Genomic DNA, 10,849 nt, shown 5'->3' with positions numbered 1-10,849 from the left:
TTAAAAGCTCTCTTCATCAGTTTTATCTGTGGTATGTGGAAAGTTGGCCTGACTTAATGTTTCTTCTCACATTGAAGTCCTAGAAGCTACCACCATTTTCATGTTGTAGGTAGCATTTTGAGCACAGTTAATTGCAGCTTTTGGCAGGAAAGAAGAGAAACATCAAGTGATGTTCTCAGTACTGCGTTTTTTTCTTTGTTTAGGAGAATGAAGTTTCTAGATTAGAAGACATAATGCAGCATTTAAAATCTGAGAAACAGGAACTGTGCATGAGAGCATCTAAGCGGCATTCGGAGAAAGAACTGGAAGAACTGCACCGTAATATTGATGGTCTTTTGCAAGAGAAGAAAGACTTAGAGTATGAAGTAGAAGAATTACATAGAACCATCCAGCAACATCAACAGCGAAAGTAATTATTAGCCATTTTATTTTTATGATTCTGATGTCTGTGATATTGGCTTATTAAGATAACCTAAATCAGTGTTGTCTGGTAGAACTTTCTGTGATCGTGGAAATGCTGCAGATCTATGCTGTCTGAAACAGTGGTCACTAGCCACATGTGCCTGTTGAGCCCTTGAAATGTGGCTAATGGAAGTGAGGAATAGAGTTGAATTTCAATTAAAGTAGTAGCCTCGAGGTGACTCCCAGGGGGTGCAGTGCAAGTCTGAGTTCTCTTGGCCAGTAATCCCAATCAGCTCTTCCTGTAGGCCCTCTTGGGGAATGGCACGGCCATCCACCCTCCCCAGTTACTCTGGCTAAAAACATGCCCGGTGTCGCAGCTCCTCTTTCTGCACTTTCCCAAGCCTCCAGATGGTGTCCAGGTCCTACAGATATACACAAAGAGCTGTCAAGCTGGTCCCCTTCTTTAATCACTTCTGCCTTGGCCTTTAATCATGTCATCCTTGGTTGTTGTAATAGTTTCCACATTGGCCTTCTGTGTCAAGCCTCTCCATTCTACCCTCAATGTAGCTAAAATCTGAGCATGCCATCTCCCATGTGATGCAGTCCCATCACAATGCACCCCACCCTCCAGATCTGAACCCTGCCTGTCTCTCTTCCCCTTCTCTCCCACACACCCTATCTGCTTTTCTGTGGGTTCCCCAGACACCACATCTTCTCCTGCCTCCCATATGTCCTTGCCTAAGATGCTTTCTCTACCTGCGCCTAACCCCACCATCCACGTGAGGGTCAGGGATTCCATCTCTCACACAAAGCCTTTCTCATCTCTGACTCCCACAGTTTGGGGCTGGCAACGTTGGGTATAGTACCGTTGATGCCATGTTGTAAGGAGCCCAGGAGGGCAATGGCTGCGCTTCCCTCCTTGTGCCCTGGCATCTGGCACAGGGCCCGTTAACAGATGCACTGTCTGCTGAGTGCAGCAGGTAGGTAGAGAAGCCCATCTTCTGCAGTAGTCCATGAGTTATGATTGTTCCCCAGTTTTTTGTCATGTAAGCCAGACTGGCCCAGGTGCCAAGGTTGGGAGAGATCTGTGGAGGTCGCAGAGGTGAGTGAGCTGTGATCTCTGCCTTCTAGGAGCTCACACGTGACTGGCTAGTAGACCTGGCAGGGAGAAGCAAGGGTCACACCAAGAGAGGATGGGGACTAGATGTTTGAAGGTTTCAAAGATGATTATGCTCTTACTTTTGTAGGTATGTGGTAGGGGAGAGGGTTTTTATTGTGAGGTTTTTTGAGGAAGGATAATAAGACAGTGGGATAACTACCCTTTTTCCTAGTTTTGAAAGTATAATAAATGATCATTTCAAAGAATTTGGATAACACAAAAATGTCCAAAGAAGACAATAAAGAGCATCTGTATGCCTTCATTTAAAGAGAAAGAATTTGTTAGTGTTGATGAATTCATTTGCATGTTTTTCTCTCACGGTTTCCATTTGCAAATAATTTTGACATGTTAGCCTTGAGTTAGTGAATCCTGTGTCTTGCTTTCTGATTTGTCGAATACCGTCACTATAATTTTACTCTAGGAGAATAGAGTAAATCACAAAATTAGGTTGTCTTTGAGGCAGCTGATGAGCTGTGACTTGACAGTTTGAAGGGAATGGATGACTATTATGATAATAGTTTTATTTTTATACCACAGAAGTATAGAAATATCAACATTGTCTTGACAAGTGCCGACCAAAAAAAAGACGAATCAGAAGATGAAACAACTACATCATACTTTATACATATTGTGTACTTATTGTCAACAGTATACCATGGGTTTTTCTTTTAAGATACTTATTTTAGAAAGATTGTGAATGCATGCAAGAGCAGGGGGAGGGGCAGAGGATAAGGGAGGATGAGGGAAAGAAAGAGACTCTCAAGGAGACTCCACGCTGAGTACGAAGCCCAACACGGGGCTTGATCTCACCACCCTGAGATCACGACCAGAGCCAAAATCAAGTGTCTGACGCTTACCCAACTGGGCGACCCAGGCGCCCCCAACAGCATACCATGCTGAATGAAAGTGTAAACATAGGCCTTGAACATAATCAGATGCAGCTGTCTCTCCCACTGCTTCTCATATGAAATTAGAAAATCATCATACGTCTTATCAGGCTACAAGGGTCTGTATCATCCGCATTTAAAGTGTCTTAATGTGTGGGCATATGATTTTTTAGAGACTTCATTGATGGGAATGTTGAAAGTCTTGTGAATGAACTGGAAACAGAGAAGTCACTCCAACACCATGAAGATATTGTCGATGAAATTGAGTGCCTCGAGAGGACCCTTCTGAAGCGCCGCGCAGAGCTCAGGGAAGCCGACCGACTGCTGGCAGAGGCCGAAACGGAACTTTCATGCATGAGAGAGAAAGTATGTTCTGTTGTGGTCTGGGGTGAGGCAGCTTACTGTTGGCAGCATGAAGGACTAGGAAGAAAACAGACCAGAACACAGTCCCCCCAGGCAGACGGCTGGGTTTCAGGCCGCGCTCTGCTAGTTAAAGCTGCGAGAGTGTGCGTCAGCCCCGAGTCCCCAGCTTTGCTCTCCTCATCTGTCAGGCCAAGGATACCAAGGCTGTTCAGTAAGGGTTAAATGAAGTAGCATGTTTTTTAAAAGATTTTATTTATTTTAGAGAGAGAGGGAGAGAGGAAGCAAGGTGGGGAGGGGGCAACAGAGCGAGAGGGAGAAAGAAGCAGATTCCCCACTGAGCTGGGAGCCAGATGAGGGGCTCGATCCCAGGATCCTGGGGTTGTGACTTCAGCCAAAGGCAGCTTAACTGACCGAGCCACCCAGGCACCCCTCAATGAAGTAGCATATTGAAAGCTGCTAAAGTCATTGAGTTCCTAACACACCCTACTTCCTTATCCTGTGTGTGTCTTTTAAAATTGTTTGGGCTCTGCTAGCTCTGTGTATTAAATAGGTCAGTCTTATATTCTAAAATAGCAGTGTTATCTCAGAAGACTTCTTCCTAGTATTACTTTGTTCTCCAAGTGGACGTTACAGAGTCAAGTATTTTTTGGTCTGAGGTAGTGTTCTTGAGACTACAACACAGAGGGAAATCAAGGAGGGAAGGGAGCTCCGTGTCACTGGGGCTCTGTCCTGGCCACACACTGGCTGTTGGATGAATACCGCTTCCTTTAACTTTCCTGGCATCCTGCAAGGTGGTGGTTAGCTCAGTTCAGCGAGGCAGCACAGGGAGGCTGGCAGCCAGCCCAGGGGCACACAGCTGAAGTTCTGCTTCACCAAGAGACCTTTCTTAGTGAGGAGAATTCCAGAGTGTAGAAGTCCCAGACCCCCATGGAGCATTTCAGGAACTACTGTTTGTATGTTGTTATTTCAACACGGACAGATTTAAGTGAATAGAAATCTAATACCCGGGAACTGAAACGAAGGATTTATTAAAGAAATTCTGTGAGTGATGGCTTTAATAAGAATGGGAAAACATCCTGGTGTCTTTTCAGTTGATCAGTTCCTTCTTCTGTCACATGTTATGTGATCGTGAGAGAACATGGGTGTGAGCAGGACTAGAGAAGAATTTTCCACTGGTATATAAAAGAATATTAAAGCTATTGGTAGTTGGCAGGTAGTAAGTGAACCGAGGCTGGTAGGCTCTTTCTCCTTCAGCCTCCCAAAATGACACAGGGAGGCAGCTTGCTAAGGGAGGGGGCAGGTGGTGTGTTTTGTAAAGATGCCAGATGTGTTAAAACTTAACCTAGAAACGGACCAAAAACTACTTAGAAATGTGACTTTCTGGAGCATGTAGTGCATTTTGTCCAGTGCTTTGCTGATGAAACCGACAGGAACCAGCTCTGACGTGGAAGGAAGGAGGATAAAATATCTAGCTGTTATGAATGGGAAAGATGTGCTGTCAGATACAATGGAATATTACTCAGCCATCAAAAATGAGATCTTTTAACCATTTGCAACGACGTGGTTAGAACTAGAGCACTAAGTGAAATAAGTCAGTCAGAAAAAGACAAATATCAGATGATTTCACTCGTGTGGAATTTAAGAAACAAACAGATGAACATAAGCAAAGGGGGTAAAAAATCAAACAAGATGAAATCAAAGAGGGAGACAAACTACAAGAGACTCTTAGCTCTAGGAAACAAACTGAGGGTTGCTGGAGGGGAACGGGGGATAGGGATGGGGAAACTGGGTGACGGGCATTAAGGAGGGCAGTGATGTGACTGATGAGACTAATAGTGCACTATATGTTAATTGGTTTTATATGAAAAATATATATGTATAGCTGTTTAGGAGCTTGCCGACCTTTTCATCCACACGGGCTATTTAGTACACTAGTTTAACATACGCCTGTGAGTTTAATGCAGCTGCAGAACTGGAGCTTTCTGCCTGAAGGTGAGTCACTGCTCAACCAAGTGCAAACCAAACACTATTTCTGGACCTTTGGTGACATTGTTTTAAGCTCTTATTTTAGACAGAAAAAGGAAACCAAGTTGATTTTTTTTTTAAAAATCTGTTTTTGCCAAATCTTGTATAGGAAGATCTTTAAATACTTCAATAAAAATACTTAGTATTTGTGTTTCTCAGCCATAATTATATTATCTTTAAGTCAGTGAGGTTTTATTTAGCATGATAATATAGTAGAGCAATAATCTCTAAGAGGAGGGAATATTGATAAAATCCGTTTGTTGTCACTTAATTGGGAGATATTTTTAAGTAAAAAAATAGTCTAATAATAATCAGGTTTTTTTGTTGTTTTTTTTAAGATTTTCTTTGTCAAAGAGAGAGAGTGAGCACAAGCAGGGGAGAGCAGCAGTCAGAGAGAGAAGCAGACTCCCCACTGAGCAGGGAGCCCGATGCGGGGCTCAATCCCGGGACCCTGGGATCATGACCTGAGCCGATGGAAGACACTCAACCAACTGAGCCACCCAGGCGTCCCTGTACAGATTATCTTTATGTAAAAAGATTCACAGCCTCTCTACCCTCAAGGGACTGTTTCTCTTTTGGGTAGCCCTTTTGTCTTTGTGGGCACAGATAGAGTTTTATATGGCTGCTCTTAGAGTAGTGTACCTTTTAAAAAATTTTTTTTCAGCCAACATAATAATATCAACATTTGTTGCTATGTTGTCATTTTATTTATTTATTTTTCTATGTTGTCATTTTAAAGGCGACACAGTACTCTGTTGTGTTGATGTGTAATCATTTACTAAATCTATTATTTGTCAGGTCGTATGCCAATCTGCAGTGAGTGTTTTTGTGCAGTAGTTTTGACTCCTGAATTCTTTTCTGAGAATAGGACAATCAGCGTGAATGAACGTCTTTACCGGTCTTCTTGTCTTGCCTTGTTGTTTTCCAAAAGAGTCGTACCAGTTTATACCACAATAGCTGTGAGGGAGTATGGTGACTGAATTGCTTTCAGTGACCGTGTCTTTTTCAGACAAAAAATGCCATTGAGAAGTTCGCTGGTGCCAAGAAAAATTTACTGCAAACTGAGAAAGACGCTGAGGAGTTAGAAAAGAGAGCCCAGGAAACCGCTGTTAACCTTGTCAAAGCCGACCAGCAGCTCAGGTAGGTGGAGTCCCTCAGCTGTTCAGTGAGATGAGAAGTTTGGTTCTGACACGCTAATAATCGCCTTATGATAACTGTGGCTGGTTAAGTCTAAGGGGCCTTGGAGAATAAGGCAGTGTGTTTTAGGTTGCTCCAGGCTGACACAAAGGATTTGGAGCAGCACAAAATGGAGCAGGAGGAAATCTTGAAAGAAATAAATGAAGTTGTGGCAGCAAAAGATTCAGACTTCCAGTGTCTCAACAAGAAGAAGGAGGTCCTGACGGGAGAGTAAGTACAGCCCCTGTTGGGCACACGGGGCTCGAGCCGGAAGACGGCGCTGGGGGTCCAGCCTCCCTTCGGCCCCGCTCTAGTGCTGCTGCCGGTGTTTGCAGGCTGCAGAAGCTGCAGAAGGACATCGAGACCGCACAGCACAACGAGGATCACCACCTGCAGGTCCTTCAAGAGTCTGAGAGCCTCCTGCAGGCCAAGAAGGCTGAGCTGGAAAAGCTGAGGAGGCAGGTAGGGAAACAGATGCCTTGAAAAACCAGCTCTCGCTGCTTTGAAACCCACGTCATAATGTATGATTATAAAAAAAGTAATGCATGTTCGATTGTAGAAAGGACTGGAAAATACAAAAGAAGATATAAAGCACAAATGAGGCTGTATCTCCTAGTGATTAAGAGTAGAGTCCAGGGGCGCCTGGGTGGCTCAGTGGGTTAAGCCTCTGCCTTCAGCTCAGGTTATGATCTCAGGGTCCTGGGATCGAGCCCCACATCGGGCTCTCTGCTTCACGGGGAGCCTGCTTTCCTCTCTCTCTACCTGCCTCTCTGCCTACTTGTGATCTCTTGTCTTTCAAATAAATAAATAAAATCTTTAAAAAAAAAAAAAAAAGAGTAGAGTCCAATCCACATTTGGATCCCGAATCAATAGAATGCGTTATTGAGTGAAGGAAGCAAGCCCAAAGCAGGACGCACCCTGAGATCACTTATGCTAAATGTGCTTATGAACACTTGTGCTTCTCTTTTTAGTCTATATCAAAGTACAGATCAGTCATCTGATAAGGAGGCATTATGAATATCTTTTTTTCTTCCTTTCACATGTCTGCATTTTCTGCTTTTTATATAAATACGTGTGTACCATCCTTAAAATTGTAAGTAATTTTTTCTAAATTTACAAAATGAGTTTTTAAAATCCCTGCCTGACTTCCATTACCAAGGTAGTTGTTAAATGGAATAAGGTACAGATACGTGTTTTGAAAACCATAAGCAGAGGGATAATCATTATTATTATATTGTTATTTTTGCTGTGCTTTGAGTGCTTTTTATGTAGGTGAGCTCAGGATCTTTATCAGGCATTTTGTGCGTGCACCCCTGGCCTGGCCTGGCCCTCCTGACTCATGCAGCTGGAATAATTACAATTAGGCTAGTACCTGATTTCCCCCACAACCATTAGCTGGACTGGATATTCTCCATCATAGCAAGCACGGAAGGTTGAATGACCTTTGACAAGCTTTGCATTCTTCCCTTTTCTTTAATGCAGGTGTCGGGTCAGCAGCAGGAGATGGCCGTCTTGGACAGGCAGGTAGGGCATAAAAAGGAAGAGCTGCATCTCCTCCAGGAAAGCCTGGTCCAGGCCAAAGCTGACCTCCAGGAAGCTCTGAGGCTGGGAGAAACCGAAGTAACTGAGAAGTGCAATCACATTCGGGTGTGTTTTTCACTAGGTTTTCTTAAGAGTCCTAGGATGATGTTGGAGATTTATTCTGAGATATTTTCATTGGTTTCCCTTCCAAATGCAAATATAAATTCCTGAATCTTGACCCTTCTGTAGCATCAGTTTGATGTGGTGTTATGTATCTGGGCTCTGGCTGCGTGGGTAGCTCTCTCCGCCACTGTGCCTTTTCTCATACCATTTCTTCTCCAGGAATTTCCTTTTTGTGAATGTCCAGATCCTACCCATTTTACTTGGTTCAGCTTGATGCCTCTGAGAAGACTTCCCTGACTTTTCCTTTACCTTGGAAGGAGTTTCTCTGTCTCCTGAGTTTGGGGGCACTCTACACATTTCCTAGGGCATCTCGGCCTTTCATGATCGTGTTTGTACTCCTTGCCTAAATCTCCTCAAGGTGTTCAGACTCTTGAGGGCAGGAGATATATCAGAGTCAGCCTTTTCTTTCTATGACAAATTGCCTTACACAGAGTAAATATTGCTTATGCATTTTAAATGAAGGTAATGTGTGACTTTCTTACCTCTATTATACAGAAATATGTTGGTGTAAAATAGAATACAGTGCTCTTCTTGACTTGAAAGGCGAAACTGAACTTGTTTCCAGATTAGAATTTTTGTGAAATGAGATAGTTAATAACAAAATTGATTTCAGTGTAATTTCTATTCATAATTTTGTAAAGCGGAGTTGACTTTTTTTTTTTTTTGGCACAGGAAGTAAAATCTCTTCTGGAAGAGCTCAGTTTTCAGAAAGGAGAGCTGAATGTCCAGATTAGTGAAAAAAAAACTCAACTTGCATTCGTAAAGCAGGAAATTGAAAAAGAGGAAGAAAATCTTCAGGTAGTTTTAGGACAGATGTCTAAACATAAAACCGGTAAGTTTAAAGGAAAGCAATCATATAAAGTTGGAGTTTGGAAATATCTCTATTTGAGATCACAGAAAAAATACAAATGGTGGAATAAACTTCTTTTAAAGTTCAGCTTTGTTAAAGATGAGCAAAGAAAAGCAGTATTATAAAAGAAATACAGTATTTTCTGCCATTCAAAAGTTTACTGGTAAAGTTTATTTAAGAGCATAGTAGTCATGATAATTACTGACCAGGGTGTGGAGAACGAAGAACACTTAACAGGCTATTTGATAGAGAAAATTGGACCAATCCCCCAATGTTTCAAGTCTGAAAATTCAAACCTATTGAACCATTTAGCCCATTTCTAGTTACTGAGAGAAAGGAAGCATTTGTATACCTTGCAGCAATATTGTATTTACTTAGTACGACTTTATTTCCTTGTTTCACAAATTAAGCTGCCTGAGTTGGTTACTTGCAGCAAAATTTATAATGAAATTTGGAAATTTGGCCAATCTAAAAGCCACATTTTAAACATTTAATGGCATGCAAAAAATGCTGATGGGAAGACTGAAAAAATAGACATAAAACTGAATATAGAGCATAAGTCCAGTGTATTTGGAAAATACGCGCATGTGTGTGCACACACTCCTGGAAGGAATACATCAAATTGCTATTGCTGTAGTGATTGTCTTTGGATGGTGGGATAATAATGGGTTTTCTTTTTCTTTTTCTTTTTCTTTTTTTTTTTAAAGATTTTACTTATTTATTTTGACAGAGAGAGATCACAAGTAGGCAGAGAGGCAGTCAGAGAGAGAGAGGGAAGCAGGCTCCCTGTCGAGCAGAGAGCCTGATGCGGGACTCGATCCCAGGACCCTGGAATCATGACCTGAGCCGAAGGCAGAGGCTTTAACCCACTGAGCCACCCAGGTGCCCCAATAATGGGTTTTCATTTGTTTCTTTTTTTTTCTTGAAATTTTCCATAGTGAGCAAATATCTGAATAATCAGAAAAGAGAGTTAATACTTGAAAATCTATATTTTTTTTGAAAATCTATATTTTAAAAGACAAAAAATTGTTGGAGCGCCTGGGTGGCTCACTGGGTTAAAGCCTCTGCCTTCAGCTCAGGTCATGATCCCAGGGTTCTGGGATCGAGCCCCGCATCAGGCTCTCTGCTCAGCAGGGAGCCTGCTTCCCTTCCTCTCTCTCTGCCTGCCACTCTGCCTACTTGTGATCTTTGTCTGTCAAATAAATAAATAAAATCTTTAAAAAAAAAAAAGATAAAATTCTTATTTGAATCTGAGCGTACGTATTTTAACATTTTACCCATTTATTTTGACTAAAATTCATTTAGATGAGGTAATTGCTCTTGAAACTAGATCTTTGTTAATGTTTCTGTTAAAACGTTTTTAACAAAATTTAACAAGTTAATGTTTAGCAATATTTAAAAGGATTTTTTTTTTCCCATTAAAACAGTTAGCTCCAGGGTGCCTCAGTGGCTCAGTTGGATAAGCCTCTGACTTTGGATCAGGTCATAGTCTCAGGGTCAGTGCTTCTAGACTCCCTGCTCAGTGAGGAGTCTGCTTCTCCCTCTGCTCCTACCCCCATTTGTGCGCACGCCTCTCTCTCTCTTTCAGATAAATAAAATCTTTTAAAAGACACAATTAGCTCCGTTAATCCAGCATAATAGATATGTTTTGATGACTTATTGTTTCTTGTATCAACAGCATTATTTTCTGTTTCATTTTGTAAATGTTTTCAACTACATTTAATAGCACGATCATGCTCTGTTTCTCTTAGAACTAAAGAATATTCTGGACATGTTGCAACTTGAAAACAATGAGCTGCAAGGTTTGAAGCTACAGCATGACCAAAAGGTGTCTGAGTTAGAGAAGACTCGGGTTGAAGTGCTACAGGTAATAAACAAAGCCGTTTTACCCTAACCCAACTGCGGTCTTTCTCTTTGGGCATGTGTGCATCCCCTTTGATCTGTTTTAGGAGAGACTGGAGTTAGAGAATCTGCAGCAGACCTCCCTGCGACAGAAAGGGGAGATAGAGTGGCAGAAGCAGCTCCTTGAGAGGGACAGACGGGAAGTAGAGCGGATGACTGCTGAGACCCGAGCATTACAGTCATGTGTTGAGTCTCTGTGCAAAGAAAAGGAAGACCTCGAAGAAAAACAGGATAGCTGGGAAAAGAAGTTGGCACAGACTAAACGGTGAGAGCAATACCCAATAAGCTTGCCAGATCCCTTCCTGAAGACTAAAGCATACTAAACACACTATAAAAAGGAGTGGAAATGGAGAAAAGAAAAAAAGTACTCCACGAACTCAG

General features: G+C 42.1%; 1 protein-coding gene across 9 annotated transcripts in view; it reads left to right on the top strand.

Moving 5' to 3' along the window:
• CNTRL (centriolin) overlaps nucleotides 1-10,849 on the top strand; it is a 91,287-nt gene that overhangs the window by 65,980 nt on the left and 14,458 nt on the right. For all 9 annotated transcript variants that reach the window (XM_046023358.1, XM_046023357.1, XM_046023356.1 and 6 more), the window contains 9 exons: nucleotides 204-409; nucleotides 2,622-2,814; nucleotides 5,846-5,976; nucleotides 6,103-6,243; nucleotides 6,348-6,474; nucleotides 7,495-7,659; nucleotides 8,389-8,548; nucleotides 10,318-10,433; nucleotides 10,516-10,733. In XM_046023358.1, coding sequence (XP_045879314.1) covers nucleotides 204-409; nucleotides 2,622-2,814; nucleotides 5,846-5,976; nucleotides 6,103-6,243; nucleotides 6,348-6,474; nucleotides 7,495-7,659; nucleotides 8,389-8,548; nucleotides 10,318-10,433; nucleotides 10,516-10,733 — 1,457 coding nt within the window. The remainder of the gene's footprint in view (nucleotides 1-203; nucleotides 410-2,621; nucleotides 2,815-5,845; nucleotides 5,977-6,102; nucleotides 6,244-6,347; nucleotides 6,475-7,494; nucleotides 7,660-8,388; nucleotides 8,549-10,317; nucleotides 10,434-10,515; nucleotides 10,734-10,849) is intronic.

Source organism: Meles meles, chromosome 11, assembly GCF_922984935.1.
Source record: "Meles meles chromosome 11, mMelMel3.1 paternal haplotype, whole genome shotgun sequence".
Taxonomy (NCBI): domain Eukaryota; kingdom Metazoa; phylum Chordata; class Mammalia; order Carnivora; family Mustelidae; genus Meles; species Meles meles.
Note: the sequence above shows the minus strand (reverse complement) of the source record. Positions and strands in the feature narration are given on the sequence as shown.